General features: G+C 39.2%; 1 protein-coding gene across 17 annotated transcripts in view; it reads left to right on the top strand.

The window, feature by feature from the left end:
- The window catches only part of MAGI1 (membrane associated guanylate kinase, WW and PDZ domain containing 1), a 616,517-nt gene that overhangs the window by 348,284 nt on the left and 245,448 nt on the right, over nucleotides 1–22,785 (top strand). For all 17 annotated transcript variants that reach the window (XM_029243082.1, XM_029243088.1, XM_029243078.1 and 14 more), the window contains exon 2: nucleotides 19,693–19,809. In XM_029243082.1, coding sequence (XP_029098915.1) covers nucleotides 19,693–19,809 — 117 coding nt within the window. The remainder of the gene's footprint in view (nucleotides 1–19,692; nucleotides 19,810–22,785) is intronic.

Here is a 22,785-nt window from a genome sequence, read left to right as displayed (position 1 = left end):
AAAGATGATAAAAGAAAACAAAATAAAGTAAGGTAGAATAAAATAAAGTTATTAAAATAAAAAGATAATTACTAAGAAAAAAACTTTTTTTTAAGTAAAAACAAAAACGGACGGATAGAACCCTAGGACAAATGGTGAAAGCAAAGCTATACAGACAAAATCTCACACAGAAGCATACACATACACACTCACAAAAAGAGGAAAAGGGGAAAAAAATAATAAATCTTGCTCTCAAAGCCCACCTCCTCAATTTGGGATAATTCGTTGTCTATTCAGGTATTCCACAGATGCAGGTACATCAAGTTGATTGTGGAGATTTAATCCGCTGCTCCTGAGGCTGCTGGGAGAGATCTCCCTTTCTCTTCTCTGTTCGCACAGCTCGGGGGTTTCAGCTTTGGATTTGGCCCCCCATCTGCGTGTAGGTTGCCTGAGGAATTGGGATAATTCGTTGTCTATTCAGGTATTCCACAGATGCAGGTACATCAAGTTGATTGTGGAGATTTAATCCGCTGCTCCTGAGGCTGCTGGGAGAGATCTCCCTTTCTCTTCTCTGTTCGCACAGCTCGGGGGTTTCAGCTTTGGATTTGGCCCCCCATCTGCGTGTAGGTTGCCTGAGGGCGTCTGTTTGTCACTCAAACAGGACGGGGTTAAAGGAGCCGCTGATTCGGGGGCTCTGGCTCGCTCAGGCCTAGAGGAGTGAGGGTTACGGAGTGCGGGGCGGGCCTGCAGAAGAGGCTGGCGTGACACTGCACCAGCTTGAGGGATGCCGTGCGTTCTCCCGGGGAAGGTGTCCCTGGATCCCGGGGCCCTGGCAGTGGTGGGCTGCACAGGCTCCCAGGAGGGGAGGTGTGGAGAGTGACCTGTGCTCGCACACAGGCTTCTTGGTGGCGGCAGCAGCAGCCTTAGCGTCTTATGCCCGTCTCAGGGGTCCACGCTTTTAGCCGCGGTTCACGCCCGTCTCTGGAGCTCCTTTAAGCAGAGCTCTTAATCCCCTCTCCTCGTGCACCAGGAAACAAAGAGGGAAGAAAAAGTCTCTTGCCTCTTCGGCAGGTCCAAGCATTTTCCCGGACTCCCTCCGGGCTAGCCGTGGTGCACTAACCCCCTTCAGGCTGCGTTCACGCCGCCAACCCCAGTCCTCTCCCTGCGCTCTGACCGATGCCGGAGCCTCAGCTCTCCAATATACTATTAGTACTCAAAATATACTTTTAATAGTTACATGGTATTTTAGCTTATCAGTGGATCACAACCTATGTAATCCTTACCGATTATTAAGCATATGAATTGTTTCCACTGTGTTTATCCTCCTTATCCAAAATCTGCCATTATTTCTGATTACTTTCTCATGATGCTTAGAGTGAAAATATCGGGACAACAGGCATAAAAATGTTTAAGGCTCTTGACAGGAAATCCCCTCCAAAAAGGTTGTATCAGCTTCCCTTCATCCAGCTTGATTTTAAATGGCTCCAAAATAGCAGTGTGGGTTCACTGTAATATTATTAGCTTTATATTAATAGATATTTAGGTATCTTTCCTTTAAACAAAACGATTATAAACAATGCTACAATGGAAAACCTTGAATATGAATATTTACTGAAACTTCCTCAAAGCAGAATAAATAAAGCAATGAGTATGAACGTTATCTTTAAAGATTCTTGATACATATTGACAAATTGCACTCCATTCAGCAATTTCTGAAAAAAATATAATATCACTTATTTGACAATGACAGTGTTCAAATGAGAATGGTTTTCTCCTTTTAATTATGTGATTTTAAAAAACTTTGCACTGGGCTTCCCTGATGGCGCAGTGGTTGAGAGTCCGCCTGCCGATGCAGGGGACACGGGTTCATGCCCCGGTCCGGGAAGATCCCACATGCCGCGGAGCAGCTGGGCCCATGAACCATGGCCGCTGAGCCTGCGTGTAAAACTTCCCACCAATAATTCAAAGAGATGCCAGCCCTGTATTAGAGAGGAAGCATGGATGGTAAAACTAAGTTTCTTTTCATTCTGAGAAACTGTTGCTTCTGATGAGAAAATTGATCTGGAGAATGGCTTGTTGAGAAATAATGAATGAATTCCATTATCATATGTATTTAAGTAAAAAAATTAAAACAAAAGCACCCTTTCGTCTAAAACACACACAAGTTGGGAACACTCAGTGTGCGAGTTACTTACAGAATTACTTCCAAGTCCCTTCCCCCAAATGACATGCAAGCATTGGTCTAGGTCAGGAGTCAGCAAAAATTTCCTGTAAAGGACCAACAGCCAGATAGCACATATTTTCCGGCTTTGGGAGCATATATGCACTCTGTCCAACTAGTCAACTCTGCCTTTGTAGTATGAAAGTAGCCATAGATTATATGTAAACAAGGTTGTTTTCTAATAAAATTTTATTTACCAACACGGGCAGGAGATTTGGCCCAAGGGCCATCGTTGACTAACTCCTGGTTCAGATGTTGGTCCTGCATCTCTACATGAGCAATTCTCCTTGTGTAATTCTTAGAGTAGAGATAAGTAGAGATTGTCTCCAAGATAAGCCTAAATAGCATTACCTAGAAGCTTGCTGAAACGCAAATTACTGGACTCCAAGACTTACTGAATTAGAACCTCTGAAGCTCAGGTTTAGCAATCTCTGGTTTAACAAGCCATCCAGGTGATTCTAATACGTGCTAAAGTTTTCAAACCAATGATGTAAGCCCAGCAAAGTCCCTTAACAAAATGTAGGGAGCTAGGCTCTGAGGATGAGCATATTTCCTATTTCTCTCATCTCTTGCAAACCTCAAGAGATGCTGCCACTCCACTAGTGGACTAGTAATAACATCTTATAATAAGAGAAACAGCACACATGACTCCAGGCAGGTGGTACCTCATCAGACCTGCAGAGATTGAATCCTTTCCCCTAGTGATACAAAGACTGTTGTTCTTTCAGTCTTGTTTCTGTATAACTTTTAAAAAACAGAAAAGAAAATTAAAGAAAAATGTGCGTCAAGTCTGTCATGTGAAATAGAGACTGTGGGACAGATTTACGTATGCTGATGAGGCTCTAGAAACTACTATAACATTTAACTCCCCACAGGGACAAGCATGAAACATTTTGGCAGCGCTTCAGGATATCTGCTGTATTATTATTTCCCGCCTGCCTTCTATGCTCTTTTTTCCTGGTCAATCTTTTGATAACAAATTTTATCCCACAGTGAGAAGAACCTAGAATTGAGCATGGAAAGAAACACAAGATTTAAATTCCATCATCTCTATTTTTCTCATTATTTCCAGCCTTTTGTGATTCTTATATTTATTCCAGTTGAACCAGTGCAGTAGAATAACACCTGTTCTGAAAACAAAAAAAAGTACTTACGAAAAGAAAGAAGAAAGACAATGTTCCCCTGCTGGCAACATTACATAGCTGATGTGAGCTTATACCTACCCTAACCAACAAATAGCTGCATGACCTCACCAATAGCTGAAGTCAGATATCTCTACACTCAGAATCTTGAATGGAATCTGAAGATGTGTGTGTGTCCTTCAAGAAGACACTAAATACTTTAAAAGACATTAGGATCTACGAGAACTGTGCTTGGGCAATCTGCTGGACTCAAGTGTTGACAGTGAACATTGATGGAGCACTTCTGACACGCCAGCCACAGTGCTAAGTAACAACTTCACATTCCTCACTCCAACCCAATGAGGTTGGTTGTATTTCCAATCCTATTTTACAGAAGAATAAACTAGGCTCACAAATTGCCCCATCACCCAGGTAATACGGCAAAGTGGAAATATGTGTAAATAGAGAGAAATGAAATGGGTGTGGCAAGATGTTAATAGCTGGTCACTGACATTATGCTGTTTTTTTCACAAGCCACATGGGTTTGAAATTTTTCTAAATACAAAAGAGTAGGGGACGACCTTCAACATCGTGGAGGAGTGAGACGTGGAGGTCACCTTCCTCCCCACAAATACATCAGAAATACATCTACATGTGGAACAACTCCTACAGAACATCTACTGAACACTGGCAGAAGACCTCAGACTTCCCAAAAGGCAAGAAACACCCCACGTACCTGGCCGTGTGGCTGACAGGGTCTTGGTGCTCCAGCCAGGTGTGAGGTCTGTGCCTCTGAGGTGGGAGAGCCGAGTTCAGAACACTGGTCCACCAGAGACCTCCCGGCTCCACATAATTTCAAACAGCGAAAGCTCTCCCACAGATCTCCATCTCAACGCTAAGATCCAGCTCCACTCAGCGACCAGCAAGGTACAGTGTGGGACACCCTATGCCAAACAACTAGCAAGACAGGAACACAACCCCACCATTAGCAGAGAGGCTGCCTAAAATCATAATAAGGTCAAAGAGCCCCCAAAACACACCACCGGACGTGGTCCTGCAGACCAGAAAGACGAGATCCAGACTCATCCTACAGAACACAGGCACCAGTCCCCTCCACCAGGAAGCCTACACAACCCACTGAACCAACCTTAGCCACTGGGGGCAGGCACCAAAAACAACGGGAACTACGAACCTGCAGTCTGTGAAAACGAGACACCAAAGAAACACAGTAAGTTAAGAAAAATGAGAAGACAGAGAAACACAAAGCACATGAAGGAGCAAGATAAAACCCCACCAGACCAAACAAATGAAGAGTATAATAGGCAGTCTACCTGAAAAAGAATTCAGAGTAATGATAGTAAAGATGATCCAAAATCTTGGAAATAGAATAGAGAAAATGCAAGAAACGTTTAACAAGGCCCTAGAAGAACTAAAGATGAAACAAGCAATGATGAACAACACAATAAATGAAATTAAAAATACTCTAGAAGGGATCAATAGCAGTATAACAGAGGCAGAAGAAAGGATAAGTGACCTGGAAGATAAAATAGTGGAAATAACTACTGCAGAGCAGAATAAGGAAAAAAGAATGAAAAGAACTGAGGGCAGTCTCAGAGACCTCTGGGACAACATTAAACGCACCAACATTCGAATTATAGGGGTTCCAGAAGAAGAAGAGAAAAAGAAAGGGACTGAGAAAATATCTGAAGAGATTATAGTTGAAAACTTCCCTAATATGGGAAAGGAAATAGGTAGTCAACTCTAGGAAGCACAGAGAGTCCCATACAGGATAAATCCAAGGAAAAACACGCCAGGACACATATTAATTAAACTATCAAAAATTAAATACAAAGAAAACATATTAAAAGCAGCAAGGGCAAAACAACAAATAACACACAAGGAAATCCCCATAAGGTTAACAGCTGATCTTTCAGCAGAAACTCTGCAAGCCAGAAGGGACTGGCAGGACATATTTAAAGTGATGAAGGAGAAAAACATACAACCAAGATTACTCTACCCAGCAAGGACCTCATTCAGATTTGATGGAGAAATTAAAACCTTTACAGACCAGCAAAAACTGAGAGAGTTCAGCACCACCAAACCAGCTTCACAACAAATGCTAAAGGATCTTCTCCAGGCAAGAAACACAAGAGAAGGAAAAGACCTATAATAACAAACCCAAAACAATTAAGAAAATGGGAATAGGAACATACATATCGATAATTACCTTAAATGTAAATGGATTAAATGCTCCCATCAAAAGACACAGACTGGTTGAATGGATACAAAAACAAGACCCATATATATACTGTCTACAAGAGACCCACTTCAGACCTAGAGACACATACAAACTGAACGTGAGGCGATGGGAAAAGATATTCCATGCAAATGGAAACCAAAAGAAAGCTGGAGTAGCAATTGTCATATCACACAAAATAGACTTTAAAATAAAGACTATTATGAGAGACAAAGAAGGACACTACATAATGATCAAGGGATCGATCCAAGAAGAAGTTGTAACAATTGTAAATATTTATGCACCCATCATAGGAGCACCTCAATACATTAGGCAAATATTAACAGCCATAAAAGGGGAAGTCGACAGTAACACATTCATAGTAGGGGACTTTAACACCCCACTTTCACCAATGGACAGATCATCCAAAATGAAAATAAATAAGGACACAAGCTTTAAATGATACATTAAACAAGATGGACTTAATTGATATTTGTAGGACATTCCATCCCAAAATAACAGAATACACATTTTTTTCAAGTGCTCATGGAACATTCTCCAGGATAGATCATATCTTGGGTCACAAATCAAGCCTTGGTAAATTTGAGAAAATCGAAATTATATCAAGTATCTTTCCCGACCACAACGCTATGAGACTAGATATCAATTACAGGAAAAGATCTGTGAAAAATACATACACATGGAGGCTAAACAATACACTACTTAATAACGAAGTGATCACTGAAGAAATCAAAGAGGAAATCAAAAAATACCTGGAAACAAATGACAATGGAGACACGACGACCCAAAACCTATCGGATGCAGCAAAAGTTCTAAGAGGGAAGTTTATAGCAATACAATCCTACCTTAAGAAACAGGAAACATCTCGAATAAACAACCTAACCTTGCACCTAAAGCAATTAGAGAAAGAAGAACAAAAAAACCTCAAAGTTAGCAGAAGGAAAGAAATCATGAAGATCAGAGCAGAAATAAATGAAAAAGAACTGAAGGAAACGAGAACAAAGATCAGGAAAACTAAAAGCTGGTTCTTTGAGAAGATAAGCAAAATTGATAAACCATTAGCCAGACTCATCAAGAAAAAAAGGGAGAATACCCAAATCAATAGAATTAGAAATGAAAAAGGAGAAGTAACAACTGACACTGCAGAAATACAAAAGATCATGAGAGGTTACTACAAGCAACTCTATGCCAATAAAATGGACAACCTGGAAGAAATGGACAAATTCTTAGAAATGCCCAACCTGCCAAGACTGAATCAGGAAGAAATAGAAAATATGAATAGACCAATCACAAGCACTGAAATTGAAACTGTGATTAAAAATCTTCCAACAAACAAAAGCCCAGGACCAGATGGCTTCACAGGTGAATTCTTTCAAACATTTAGAGAAGAGCTAACACCTATCCTTCTGAAACTATTCCAAAATATAGCAGAGGGAGGAACACTCCCAAACTCATTCTACGAGGCCACCATCACCATGATACCAAACCCATACAAGGATGTCACAAAGAAAGAAAACTACAGGCCAGTATCACTAATGAACATAGATGCAAAAATCCTCAACAGAGTGCTAGCAAACAGAATCCAACAGCACATTAAAAGGATCATACACCATGATCAAGTGGGGATTATTCCAGGAATGCAAGGATTCTTCAATATACGCAAATCAATCAATGTGATACAGCATATTAACAAATTGAAGGAGAAAAACCATATGGTCATCTCAATAGATGCAGAGAAAGCTTTGGACAAAATTCAACACCCATTTATGATAAAAACCCTCTAGAAAGTAGGCAGAGAGGGAACTTTCCTCATCATAATAAAGGCCATATATGACAAACCCACAGCCAACAGCATCCTCAATGGTGAAAAACTGATAGCATTTCCACTAAGATCAGGAACAAGACAAGGTGCCCACTCTCACCACTCTTATTCAACATAGTTTTGGAAGTTTTAGCCACAGCAATCAGAGAAGAAAAGGAAATAAAAGGAATCCAAATCGGAAAAGAAGTAAAGCTGTCACTGTTTGCAGATGACATGATACTATACATAGAGAATCCTAAAGATGCTACCAGAAAACTACTAGAGCTAATCAATGAATTTGGTAAAGTAGCAGGATAGAAAATTAATGCACAGAAATCTCTGGCATTCCTATACACTAATGATGAAAAATCTGAAAGTGAAATCAAGAAAACACTCTCATTTACCATTGCAACAAAAAGAATAAAATATCTAGGAATAAACCTACCTAAGCAGACAAAAGACCTGCATGCAGAAAATTATAAGATACTGATGAAAGAAATTAAAGATGATACAAACAGATGGAGAGATATACCACGTTCTTGGATTGGAAAAATCAACATTGTGAAAATGACTTTACTACCCAAAGCAATTTACAGATTCAATGCAATCCCTATCAAACTACCACTGGCATTTTTCACAGAACCAGAACAAAAAATTTCACAATTTGTATGGAAACACAAAAGACTCTGAATAGCCAAAGCAATCTTGAGAATGAAAAACGGAACTGGAGGAATCAGGCTCCCTGACTTCAGACTATAGTACTAACCTACAGTAATCAAGACAGTATGGTACTGGCACAAAAACAGAAATATAGATCAATGGAACAGGATAGAAAGCCCTGAGATAAACCCACGCCCATATGGTCACCTTATCTTTGATAAAGGAGGCAGGAATGTAGAATGGAGAAAAGACAACCTCTTCAATAAGTGGTGCTGGGGCTTCCCTGGTGGCGCGGTGGTTGGGAGTCCGCCTGCCAATGCAGGGGACACGGGTTTGTACCCCGGTCTGGGAGGATCCCACATGCCGCGGAGCGGCTGGGCCCGTGAGCCATGGACGCTGAGCCTGCGCGTCTGGAGCCTTTGCTCCGCAACGGGAGAGGCCACAACAGTGAGATGCCCGCGTACCACAAAAAAAAAACACAAAAAAACAAAAATAAGTGGTGCTGGGAAAACTGGACTGGTACATGTAAAAGTATGAGATTACATCACTCCCTAACACCATACACAAAAATAAGCTCCAAATAGATTGAAGACCTAAATGTAAGGCCAGAAACTATCAAACTCCTAGAGGAAAACATAGGCAGAACACTCTATGACATAAATCACAGCAAGATCCTTTTTGACCCACCTCCTAGAGAAATGGAAATAAAAACAAAAATAAACAAATGGACCTAATGAAACTTCAAAGCTTTTGCACAGCAAAGGAAACCATAAACAAGACCAAAACACAGCCCTCATAATGGGAGAAAACATTTGCAAATGAATTAACTGACAAAGGATTAATCTCCAACATTTACAAGCAGCTCATGCAGCTCAATAACAAAAAAACAAACAACCCAATCCAGAAATGGGCAGAAGACCTTAATAGACATTTCTCCAGAGAAGATATACAGACTGCCAACAAACACATGAAAGAATGCTCAACGTCATTAGAGAAATACAAATCAAAAGTACAATGAGATATCATCTCACACCAGTCAGAATGGCTATCATCAAAAAATCTAGAAACAGTAAATGCTGGAGAGGGTGTGGAGAAAAGGGAACACTCTTGCACTGCTGGTGGGAATGTGAATTGGTACAGCCACTATGGAGAATAGTATGGAGGTTCCTTAATAAACTACAAATAGAACTACCATATGACCCAGCAATCCCACTACTGGGCATATATCCTGAGAAAACCATAATTCAAAAACAGTCATGTACCAAAATGTTCATTGCAGCTCTATTTACAATAGCCAGGAGATTTCCATCCTAAGTGTCCATCATAGGATAAATGGATAAAGAAGATGTGGCACATATATACAATGGTGTATTACTCAGCCATAAAAAGAAACGAAATTGAGCTATTTTTAATGAGGTGGATGGACCTAGAGTCTGTCATACAAAGTGAAGTAAGTCAGAAAGAGAAAGACAAATACCGTATGCTAACACATATATATGGAATTTATGAAAAAAAATGTCATGAAGAACCTAGGGGTAAGACAGGAATAAAGAAGAAAAGGAAATAAAAGGAATCCAAATCGGAAAAGAAGTAAAGCTTGAGGGGCTTGAGGATATGGGGAGGGGGAAGGGTAAGCTGTGACAAAGTGAGAGAGTGGCATGGAGATTACGAAACGTAAAATAGATAGCTAGTGGTAAGCAGCCTAATAGCTTATAGCACAGGGAGATCAGCTCGGTGCTTTGTGACCACCAAAGGGGTGAGATAGGGAGGGTGGGAGGGAGGGATACGCAAGAGGGAAGAGACATGGGAACATGTGTATATACATAACTGATTCACTTTGTTTTAAAGCAGAAACTAACACACCATTTTAAAGCAATTATACTGCAATAAAGATGTAAAAAAAATAGTATATTGGAAATACTTATAAATTACTTGTTAGAACATTTGGATATAAATCACATACATCCCATGATTCTACACATCTCATGTTAAATAGGGACCTCATGGAACTCTGAATTCCACTCAGACCTGTTCATGACCAGTTAAGCTCAGACATTTGAGTCGTTTTGTTTTATTGGCCGTACCGCACGGCATGCCGGGACCCTATCTCTCCGACCAGGGATTGAACCTGCGCCTTCTTCAGTGGAAGCGGGGAGTCCTAACCACTGGACCGCCAGGGAAGTTCCTAGAAGTCATATTTGACCTCCTCCATTGCATTTGGTATCTTCCTCTATCACACTGACGAACACTATCAGTTTCAGCTTTAAATTACATCGCCTGTGTCACCTCCTGCCCCTCTTCCCGGCCGTTTCTTTAATCCAGGTCCCTTCAGGTCTTGTTGGGTCAGCTTCACTGATTTCATCCTATAACCTGCCTGTACACTTGACCCCCTGTACAGCTGCAAGAGTCCTCTCAAAATTTAGACCAGACCTTCCCACCTTCCTGACTAAAATCCCTTGAGTGGGATTCCTACTGATCTTAGAATAAAATACGGACTTTTTCTCATGGCCTGCGAGGTACAAAATTAACTGGTCCGTGCTTCTCTTTGTAACCTCAGTCTGAGCCTACCCCTTGTCCAAGCATCGTGCTGTTTCTCTAACATGTGAACCTCTTTTCTGCTTCTGAAACTTTTGCACATGCTGTTCTTCTGCTTAGAATGCTTTATCCCCACACTTAGCAAAGCAAAGCAGCTTCTTGTTTTCCTTCTCATCTTTACAATTACCTCTGCCCAGAGGCCGGCACTGTTCATCCTTCCCAACACAGGCGTGTCAGTCCTTACTCAGAAACTCAGTGTTGTCATGCTGTGTCTTCAGGGCCCTCAGAGTATCAGGCTGAAGGCACTTAAGAAAGATTTGTTGAGTGAGTGATTGAATGTCCTCTAGTGTCTAAGCATATTATAAGTGTATATGTATGTATACATGTGTATACCTACCTAGGACATATAGTACTGTTAATGGTGATGCAAATTAACAGGTGATTTTTAACTTTCTTTGTTGTACTTTTGTGTTTTTTAAGTCTTGTAATTAATCTGTCTTATTTCTTTATTGTGGTAAAATCTACATAACATAAAATGTATCATTTTAACCATTTTTCTTCTTGTTTGTTTTTGTGGTACGCAGGCCTCTAACTGCTGTGGCCTTTCTCGTTGCGGAGCATAGGCTCCGGGCGAGCAGGCTCAGCGGCCGTGGCTCACGGGCCCAGCCGTTCCGCGGCATGTGGGACCTTTCCCGACCGGGGCACGGGGCACGGGGCACAGGCGGACTCTCAACCACTGTGCCTCCAGGGAAGCCCCATTTTAACCATTTTAAGTGTACACGTCTGTGACATTAAGTACGTTCACATTGTTGTGCAATCATCACCACCATCCATTTCCAGAATTTTATTTTTCATCTTTCCCAGCTGAAACTCTGTACCCATAAACACTAACTCCACAGTAATTTATCTTATTTTTACAATAAGAAAAATGTTAGGAAAAGTGTGTTAGAAACAAATAGCAAACATATTTTTCAGACAAAGCTCATTTAAATATATGTCAGATTGTAAGTTTGAGTGACTATAAGACTGGTAAATTTGTACTTCACTTTATAATTTTGTATTAAAACCCTATCCTTTATAAATCCAAACTGCTGAACTGACAGTTTTTGTTTTTGTGTTTGTTGTAAGAGCTCCACTGTAGTATAAACCATTTGTGTTGCCTTAGTAAATATGCCTTTCCTGCAACAATAGTCATTCCTTGAAAAAGCGGGGTGGTAAAGCAGAGAGTCATCTGGCAGTGTGATTACCTTTATTTCCTGATGCATGTTTTTTCTTTAGCCTTGAATATTTGAAATGTATTAAAGTCTAAATTCTAGTTGTAATGAAACACTATTCTTTGACTTTGTAGATGTTCTGGAGCTCATATGACATAAGGAGAGTTGTATTTTGTCTTCTCAGTTAGAAATGAATGAATGAAGAGAACTCAAAAATGTTCTCTCTGGAAACCTAATTTCTTCTTTTTTTAAAATTTAGTTGGTTTACAATGTTGTGTTAGTTTCAGGTGTACAGCAAAGTAATTCATATATATATATACACACACATATATACATATAGATGTATATATATATTCTTTTCAGATTTTTCCATTATAGTTTATTACACGATACTGAATATAGTTCTTTGTGCTATACAGTAGGTCCTTGTTGTTTATCTATTTTATTTATAGTGCTGTGTATCTGTTAATTCAGAACTCTGAATTTATTATCCCCCCTTTCCCTTTCGTAACCATAAGTTTGTTTTCTATGTCTGTGAGCCTTTTTCTGTTTTGTAAATAAGTTCATTTGTATCCTTTTTTTTTAGATTCCACATATAAGTGATGTCAAATAACATTTGTCTTTCTCTGTCTGAGTTCACTTAGTATCATAATCTCTAGGTCCATCCATTTTGCTGCAAATGGCATTATTTCGTTCTCCCTCTCTCTACAGACACACACACACACACATATATATACATATATATATGTATATACACACACACACATATATCTCCATTATCCATTGATCTGTCGATGGACATTTAGGTTGCTTCCATGTCTTGGCTATTGTAAATAGTGCTGCTATGAGTATCGGGGTGCATGTATCTTTTCAAATTAGAGTTTTTGTCTTCTCCAGATATATGGCGAGGAGTGGGATTGCGGGATCATATGGTAGCTTCATTTTTAGTTTTTTAAGGATCCTCCATACTGTTCTCCATAGTGCCTCCACCAATTTACATTCCCACCAACAATGTAGGAGGGTTCACTTTTCTCCACACCCTCTCCAGCATTTATTATTTGTAGACTTTCTAATGATGGCTAGTCTGCTTGTTGTAAGGTGATACCTCCTTGTAGTTGTAATTTGCATTCCTCTAATAATTAGTGATGTTGAGCATCTTTTCACTTGCCTGTTGGCCATCTGTGTGTCTTCTTTGGAAAAATACCTATTTAGGTCTTCTGTCCATTTTTTGATTGCATTTGATTTTTTTGTTGTTATTGGGCTGTATGAGCTGTTTATATATTTTGGAAATGAATCCCTAATTGGTTGCATCATTTGCAGATATTTTCTCCCATTCCGTAGGTAGTTTTGTTTATGTGGAAACCTTATTTCTTGATCATGAAGACTATTTCTACTGACTAGCATTCTCCCTTAGGATCTTTATTCTAGGAGATAGAGATCAGAGCAAACAGAGTCCCCTCATAATCCATCACCTTAAAAATAATGCTTCAGGTTGAGTTGACAGAAAACTATAGCAAGGGGGAGGAAAAGCTGGAGAAACATCACAACTCAGTTATTTTTAGGGGATTGTTTCATGTTTAAATAATGACAAGCAGGCTTCCCTGGTGGCGCAGTGGTTGAGAGTCCGCCTGCTGATGCAGGGGACACGGGTTCGTGCCCCGGTCCGGGAAGATCCCACATGCCGTGGAGCGGCTGGGCCCGTGAGCCATGGCCGCTGAGCCTGTGCATCCGGAGCCTGTGCTCCGCAACGGGAGAGGCCACAACAGTGAAAGGCCCGCGTATGGCAAAAAAAATAATGATAAGCAAAGTGTGTAACATAAATAATTGATGAAGGAATCATATCCAGAATATGGAAAGAGCATCTTATCAGGAATAACAAGACAACCCATTAGGAAAATACGCAAAGAATATGAACAGGCAAGTTACAGGAGAGAAAACATTAAAAAAATGATAGAATGTTCAATTTCACTAGTAATCAGTAGTTTTAAATTAGTATAACATCAATATATCATTTTATTTTTATGAGATTAGGAAGATTTTTAAAAGGTGGACAGTGCAGAAAAGAGTTAATGATTGTTAGTTTTAAGGCTGGCTTACCAAGTTGGTTCTTGGCTGGGATCTAGGAACTTGGATTTTAGGAGGGTTCCTTCCATTCCCAGACCTAATAGCAGATCACTGTGCTCTAACTGTTCATGCAAAAGATATGCTTTATTCTTTCCTTCTGAGAGTCTGGAGCTTAGTTTCATGCCAGGCAGAGGCTGTCTACATGACCAGTTCCTAATAAAAATTGTGGGCCTTTATGTGTAATGAGCTCCGTTGAGTGTCTAACGGGCATATTTCACACATTGCCCTGGGAATTAGAGTGACTCCACTGGGGAGGGGACCCTTGCACCTGATTTCATTTGGACTTTGTTCCCCCTTGAGCCTTTTTCCTTTGCTGATATTGCTTTGTACCCTTTTGCTGTAATAAACTATAGCTTTGAGTACAATTATATACTGAGTCCTGTGAATCCTCCTAGCGAATCTTCAAATCTGGGAGTGGTCTCAGGACCCCTGATACACTAATAATAGCAATATATTGGCCTAAGTGTGGGGAAATGGGGTCTCCAAGAATTTTGGTAGAAAAGTAAGATGGCACTACCATTTTGGAGAATTTAGCAATGCCTAGGTAAGTTGAAGATGGCTATATCTATTTCCAAGTTCAGATAGTTTAGAGCAAAGGAAGATTCACACGTTAGTTTTTAAAAAAAAGCATTATAATGACACTTACTGCAGCCTTGTTGTATTGTCAACAACATTGGAAATAATCTTAATTCTCTCTGAAGGAGAAATAAAATTGTTATGTTTTTTAAATGGCATATTATACAACATTTAAAATAATTCAAAATTACATCGATTGACTGGTTAAATTTCTGTAGACTAATGTGAATCAAAAAGACAGAGATACAATGTTGTAAATTTAAAAGCCACAGAATTCCAGGTATATACATATGAAAATATGAAATAATGGCTAATCCAGGACAGGGTCTAAGCCCCCCCTTTTCTTATTTAAATGATAAAATTGTCTTCAAGTAAGCTCTGAACCCTTTTCTTGGAAAAAATTCCACACATTACTGATCTGTGTTCTCTTTTCCATTTGCAAAAGAAATCTTGAATTTCATAGTGAGTGAAGATGCTATGGCAAACTCTTTCTCTAGCAATTTATTACTTCATTGGCTCACTGCCCTTGACAATTAGGAGAAGATGTATAGACATGTCCCCTTAATAATTGGCAATTAATTGGAGATTAGATGCCAAAAAGTACAGTATTTTTAATGTAATGAGAAGGTTGAGGCTTTTCGCTTCCAAATGTCCCGGAACACAGAGTAAATGTTAACCGGCAGCATAGTTAACCCTGCCCTTTTGTACATCCACAGTAAAGAGGAGTTTTAGTTTGATGATCGTAAACTTTAGCTAGTGTGGCTAGTTTGAATGTAAAGCTCAAGTGTAAGCAAAGAGGGCCTATGTCTTAAGAATGCTTCCAATCTATGTGCCCCTGGTTCACCTTGAGAGGTACTGAATATGATCAGTAAGGATCTGTGTGGGATAAAGAGGGACTGTATCCTGAGCCTTCTTTGGAAGTTTGTGTCTCACTCATAAGGACCTATATGGGATAAAAATATACTGAATCCTGAGATTTGGGAATGCTTTTGTCTTAGGCAGCAGTAGATTTGGATCCCATAACATCTTCACTACTCACAGTTCAGATGATAACTGTTAGTGTGTTTTTATTATCTAGAACTCTGGTCTTCTAAGGGGAATATATATCCTAGGTTCTAGGCAATGGAGATTTTGCTGGTAAATACTTTTGTCCTTGTGGTCAAATTCAAGAGTGCCTTAGACCTAGAAGTAGAGTTGGCAGGTGTGACTGTCACCTATCAGTGATTGACCAGTTGGTTTTATTTTCTGAACTACAATTCCAGCACAGTGCCAGGAATATATTAAACATGCACTAAATGGTAACCCGTTTACACGTGTCCAGACAATTTTAGCGCAAGTAGAGTTTTATTCCCTTCCAGAAACTCTAGAAGTATCCTTTAATCCAAATTTCCCTGTGCCTGTATTTTGTTTCTGGCCATGTAAGTCAATAGGTTTTATGTTTATCTGCATTTTTAGAAAGAGTAACAGTCCAACCTTGGACTCATCTCAGCTCTTTCTCCACTGCTTCAACTGTTGTCCACTCTAGGGGTAATCTCCATCTTTCAATAAGTGCTTTCTCTTTGCTAAGCAGTGTCTGAATCTCATTTAATCCTCACAACAGGCTTGTAGCAGAACTACTGTTACATCAGAGCTCTGTTTTTACAGATGAGAAAAGTGAGGTTCAGAGATTAAGCAAGGCACTTGGGTTCACCGGCTAGTAAATAGTAGAACCAGGATTTACACCCGGGCCTGTCTGTTTTAACCACCAAGATTTACTCCACTCTTCTTTCAGTTTGTTTCTCTAATGGGAAGTTGAAAACTAAGCATTTACAGCAGTGCCTACCACAGAGTCATTCAATAATAATGTATAGTTTTAACTTTTGAAATTGATTTTATGAAGTGTAATTTACGTACTATAAAATGCACACATTTATATATACAGTTCCATAAATTGTTTCTTTTTTCCAACTCTCTTGAAAGTTTCTGAAAATCATAGAAAAACTATGTACCAGGATATATGCTGTTACTAAAAAAACAACAAAATAGAATAAGTCAAATATAACTGATACACATGCGACTACTGGCTTCTACAAGCTGAGACAGGAGTTAACTACTTGGCAAAAGAAATAGTCCTTGCTAGACTCTTAGAATACATACTTCATTATTATTGTCAATTTAGAAATTGGCTAAAGTTGATTTTCCAGATGAAACAAAGTTGGAATTTGCTTGCAGTCACATTTCACAGGCTTAGTGAATTTTATAGCCATTTATGCACATGTTCAATAATGCACTGGAATCCCATCATTAAGAACCCCAAATGTAATGCTCATTGAACTTTTTTGAGTGTTGTGGAGAAAGAAGAATGACATTTTGAATATGGAGTCATTTGAGGCTGTCACTATTTTACATTTCTTTACTTAAGAAGAATTTGGAGCATCTTAAATATGTTTTCTTGTAGCTATAAGAGTCACAGCAGGTTTCTTTAAACCAAGCAACTGGAAAACAAGTGTACGTAATCACATATATATAATCTCATATATCCCATCATCTTTACATAATTCTATTGATGAAAAGTAAATCATAGGTGCTCCCCACAATCAATGAGAGGGGATAGCACAGTCATTAAACTCCTGGCCATGAGGAGCATATGTGCCACTTTAATGTCTGTGCATTACAGTTACAGTTCCATAAGTTTTGATAAATGTATAACCCTGTGTTATTAGTACCACAATTGATATTTACTGTATTGGAATCACCCAGCCTCCCAAGTTTCCTTGTGATTCCTCCTTTCAAAGAATTTTTTTCTTGAAATCACTGTTGACTCTCAGGAAGTTGTAAAAAAATAGTTCAGACTTCCTGTGTACCCTTCACCCTGTTTCTTCCAGTGGTAACATTCTTACATAACTACAGTACAGTTGCAAAGCCAGGAAACTGACATAGATACATTCCATAGATCTTATTCCCTTGTGTGTTAGTCTCTGCCTACCCTCAGCCCCAGGTAACTGCTGGACTGCTTTCTATCACTATAGTTTAGCCTGTTCTGAAGCTTTATATATAAATGGAATCATACAGTATGTTCTCTTTTGTGTCTAGCTTCTTTTGCTCAGCATTATGTGTTTGAGATTCATCCGTATTACTGTATGTGTTAGTGGTTTGTTCTTTTCAATTTTTGTGCTGCATCCTATTTGAATATAGTACAGTTTACTTATCCATTCACCTGTTGATGGACGTTTGGGTTGTTTCCAATTTGGGGCTATTATATAATGAATAAAGTTGCTGTGATGATTCATCTATAAGTTGTGCGCGCACATGCGCGTCTGAGCGTATGTACTTGTTTTCATTTCTCTTGCATAAACAATAGTGGAATTGTTGGGTCATTTGGTTAGTGAAGGTTTAACTCTATAAGATACTGTCAAATTGTTTTCCCAAGGGAATGAAACGTTTTATACACCCACTAGCAGTATAAAAAGAGTTCCTGTTGTTTCACAGGCTTGCTCTCGCTTGATTTTGATGTTGCCATTCTGGCAGGTAGGTGCTGGGATCTCATTGTGGTGTTAATTTGCCCTTTTCTGATAACTAGTGAAATTGAATATCTTTTCATGTGCTTAATGGACTATCATATATATATATTTTTTATGAACTGTGTATTCAAACCTTGTGCCCATTTTAAGGAGGGGTTGGAAGTGGGGTTTGTGTGTGTCTTCTTCATTTAATAAATATTTGATAACTAATTAAATGTTTATTGAACGACCTGAGGTTGACCTATGAATTTTTGTTTTGGCCACTTGAAGCCTTACATGTACTACAACTCAAATAAAAGAGTCAAATTGGGTTTCATTAGTCTATTCTAAAATGATCAGCTAAAGCAGGGAATCTGGTTTTGAACATGATACTAAAATAAAGATCAGTAGTTTCCTCCCCTACACAGGTCATAGCATCTTCTGAACCATGGCTGTCATCCCCATGACTTGCTCTTTTTGACCATGGGAAAATTGTCATCTGAAGATGTGAGTTTTGTGGTTCACATGGATACTGCCTTGCTGCATTGTTTCTCTAATGCTAGAAATGCTCTTACCTAATTTTTATCTTGTCAAAAAATGGAAGGACAATCTTAGCCTTGTTATTTTTAGTTGTCACTGAAGCAGTTTTCTCCATTAAGAATGAATATTAGCGACGTTGATCTATAAGCCTTCTGCTGATCCTGTAGACTATAATTTGTGTTTATAATTTAAAAAAAAAGTTTGGTTACCTTCTCCGTTCTATGATACACTTTTGTAACAATATACTTTTTTTTAGCTTTTGTTTTGTTCTGTTAACTGTAGAGAGTTAAAAAGAAATAAACACATAGACCAGCCCAGGTAACTACTGCTTAAACAGCAACAAAATTTGAAAAAATTATGTGTTTAGTGTTTATAAATCAACACAGAAAAGTAACATATATATATCTGTATCTGTCTATGTAATGAAGAATGATGTCTCCTCCTTTATTTCCCAAACTCAAGTCCTTCTCCCTAAAGGTAACGATTGTTAAAACTTTCTGATGATTCCTTCCATTAATACATGCTCTCTCCTTTTCTTTGTTCTTCTCACACAAAAGTGGTCAGATAGTAGGTACAATTCCACGTTTTCCTGCAGTACAAGCACATGAAGATGTAGCTTTCACAGAGTAGTTATGTGGATGAGCTGTGCTTTACTTAGTTGATCCCTGGTGGTTGTTTCCAGGTTTTTGGTGTTTATTTTTATTTATTTTCTGTTATAAAAATGCTGCAATAAACAATACTAGAGATTTGGGCAGACTTTTGCAAATATATAGGGTAAATTTATTCCAGCTGGGTCCCTGGTCAAAGAACATTTTGTAATTTGTTAGCTATTGCTAGATTGCCCTCTTTAAGGTTTCAGCCATCCACTCCATCTAATAGTGTCTGCAAGTGTCTACGACACATATTTTAAATGTAATAGCCTCATTTCAATTCTTTGTTATTTGAGCCTCCTAGTGTTATGTGAACTGGGACCTCCAAATTAATGCTGTTTCAATGCTGTTTTATCTTTATTACATTCTTGCTTGCTTTTTCCCCTGCAGAGGAAAACCTAAAGTAAGTCTTCTTGATGACTGAGGGTGGCGGACTAGAATGGCTTTGCGTGGCTTTCCCTCACACAGCTCTCAGGCTGCTCAGTCTCTAGGAAGCCCGATGGTTGATGCATTCTGTTTTATGTATTTCCTGTAGGAGGAAAGCTGAACAAGGACCTGCGACATTTTCTCAATCAGCGGTTCCAGAAAGGGTCGCCTGATCATGAGCTCCAGCAGACCATAAGAGATAACCTTTACCGCCATGCTGTGCCTTGTAAGTAGCCAGTTTGGAGCGTCTTACTGCGGGGTGGGTGGGTGGGTGAAAAGTTGAGGGGAGAACTAAGAGCTCAACAGCTGGTTCTGGGACACTTGGCAGTTTGCTCACGTAGTGACTCCGTAAGTCCAGGGAGTCATGATTGACAACGGACATACAGTACTGCGCCAGGTAAATTACTCGGTTTTCAAGTTCTGGCTTGAGAATGCTGGGCAAATTATTTATCCTTTGTAAGGTCCAGTTTTCACAACCGTGAAAAGGACATCTCACTCCTACTAACTTCACAGAACTGTTAGGAAGTCAAAGTCAAATGCTCGTCAAAGCATTTGGGTACAGTATGGGCGTGGTGTAAGCCTCATAAATGTTAACTATGATTGTCATTAATGGGGTGGACCAGGCCAGAGCACTTCATACTGACCTCTGAGGAGATCCATGGGACTCTGATAGCCTCTCAGCAAAGGGAATGCCTCAGTGGACTCTCTCTTCTTCCCCACCTTTATCAGATTCATAAATCATGATTTCACATATGATTTTCTTTGAAGAAATGGTTTCCACAGATTAAAAAACCCAAAGCCCCAGACCCATTAGATCAGACCAAATCTGAGAAAGCAAGACATAAAATGTAGGGACTATGAAATCAGGGATTTTGTGGCATGGAAGGAAGAAAGGAAAGAAGGAAGGGAGGAGGGAATCAGCCTATGGGGTAGATGAATTGGCAGCTCAGTGGTCATGAGGTATTGCCATGCTCTACCAAACTACATTGCTGTACAGCTCATTATGAGGTGGGAATTCTGGGAAGACATACAGTTATTTGCTTTCATTCAAAAGAAGAAGAAAGAATGATTCTGATTTTATTGCTTGGGAGTTTTCTTTTCTCCTATTACCCAGTCCTTCAAAGTTTGACAGGTGTTTAGAAATATTTTTTTTTTAATCAGCAAAAACAAGGAGGAATAATTTGAAGTTCAAGGTACCCTGCTTATGGCTGTGATTTGTTTGCTATGAAGATTTTCTTTAAAAAAATAATATTTTGCTAGTGATGTCCTAGAGTGCTGTTGTTTCCTCACACTACTGCAAAATAATGAACAGAACTGATTTCAGGCATACCATGGATCTGCAAGGACTTAGACTGGAAGTCTAGATGGGAAACTTTAGCGATCAGAGTTTAGAACAGCCCTGCCTTCCTCTTCACTTATTAATAAAACCGAGGCTCCAAGAGGAAAAGAGGTTGACTACAGGTAACTTGGGTCAGTGCCCCAAGGTTGCTTCTTTCTGCTGAGTGGCAGAGCTGCATTTGACAGAGAAAACATGATAATGTATTAATGTGAATCTCTGGCCCTCATTTCTTTTAATTTTGCATCATTAGAATTGAAAACTATAATTCTAATAATATCCTAATAATAATTCCTTACACTTGGATTAATAATAATAATTCCTAACGTCAGTCTCATGAATGAGGCAGGGATTATCTATCTATTTTTTATAGAAATAAAGAAAGAAACCAAGACACGAAGATAAGCCAATACAAACAAGGCTAAAGGTGATCAGGGCCTTACGTCATTGCCTCATCTCTGATATACTGTCCAGTTTTACTCTTAGAATATTCCTTTGAGGGTGGGATTTTTAATACCCATTTTACAGGTGAGGAAACAGAGACACAGTACGACCAAGTAACTGTCAAATCCCAGTTCCAGGGCTTTGGGACTCGTAAGCCATCCAGGGCTATTTTTGTAGCTTGACCATTGCTGCCTCTGAAGTTCTAGTACAGCAGATTGGATGCAGTTTTGCAGAATTCAGTAATTGCAGAATCATGATTGTTCTCTGTGTAATTTTTCCCCTACTCAGATTCCAATTTAAGAAATGGGGAATGAAGCAAATGAGCACACCATTTCTTGACGCATCTGTGGTGTTACTATGGTTACATTTTGGCAAGCTTTTCCATTTATTTTTGCCACTGATTTATTGGACCTGACTGTGAGCTAAATGGCTTGATTTTAAGCTTACCACTGTGTAGGAATTGGGGCAAAAATGACCTCAGCCTTTTAAAGCAGTGGAAAATCATGTTTTGTCTTTGCTGTATAATGCCATTGGTATTGATGTTTCATTTCTATGAAACCAGTAAATCAGGAACTGAGAATGAGGAAAGGGTCTTCCTAGTAAAGAGAAAACAAGAAACATTTCATTTTATATTTCCTGCATAAAACAGGAAGGAAATTCAGGAAGAGGTCTGTTTCTGAGTCTGGCACAGTATGTGTGTCTTTGAACATGAGTGGACCAGGGGTGACTTGGGATTCAGTTATGGGCTTGGGTAACTGGGGCCACATTTGTGTTTATTTTGATTCTTTGGCCCATGTGACTGGTAGAGCAGAACTCTGTACCAGGCTGTTGTGCTCATGGATTAGAAAGCCCTTGATTGGAGCATGGATCCTCCCAGTGATAGTGTAACTGTGCCACAGGGAAATGAGCTCCTGTAATCTGTATTTTCCAGAACTTCCTGCTGCCAATAGTTCAGTGACTTCAGTCTTTTGAGAAGGGATGATCTCATGAACAGGTGTTTGCGAGCTGGGGTAGACTTCCTGTACATTTTTGGAGGTTCACATGTCATTAGAAATTAACAAATAAAACCTGTTTGTTCTCAAGTTTGTTTTAGTGTCATCATAGTGTAGTAGCGCCTTCTGGGCACCGTGATGGATTTTGCCGTTCAGGATTCCATTTTATCCTGATTCTTTGGCAAAGAAAATGCAGGTAATAGCATCCCTCTTTTACAGGTAAGAAAGTGAAGTAACAGATGTAACTTCCTCAAGATCTTACCAGTTCTAAATGCGACATTACTCACTTCTCAATACAGTGCTCCTTTTTTTAATTGGCTTTATTGAGATATAATTCATATATCATACAATTCACCACTCAGAGTGTTCATCCAATGCTATTTTTGCTATAGTTATTATTATTCTCCACTTCTCTTTTGCTTTGATTCAA

The sequence above is a fragment of the Monodon monoceros genome, unplaced genomic scaffold, assembly GCF_005190385.1.
Source record: "Monodon monoceros isolate NGI ecotype Baffin Bay Population unplaced genomic scaffold, NGI_Narwhal_1 Super_Scaffold_3, whole genome shotgun sequence".
Lineage (NCBI taxonomy): Eukaryota > Metazoa > Chordata > Mammalia > Artiodactyla > Monodontidae > Monodon > Monodon monoceros.
This window is presented reverse-complemented; position numbering and strand designations above follow the sequence as displayed.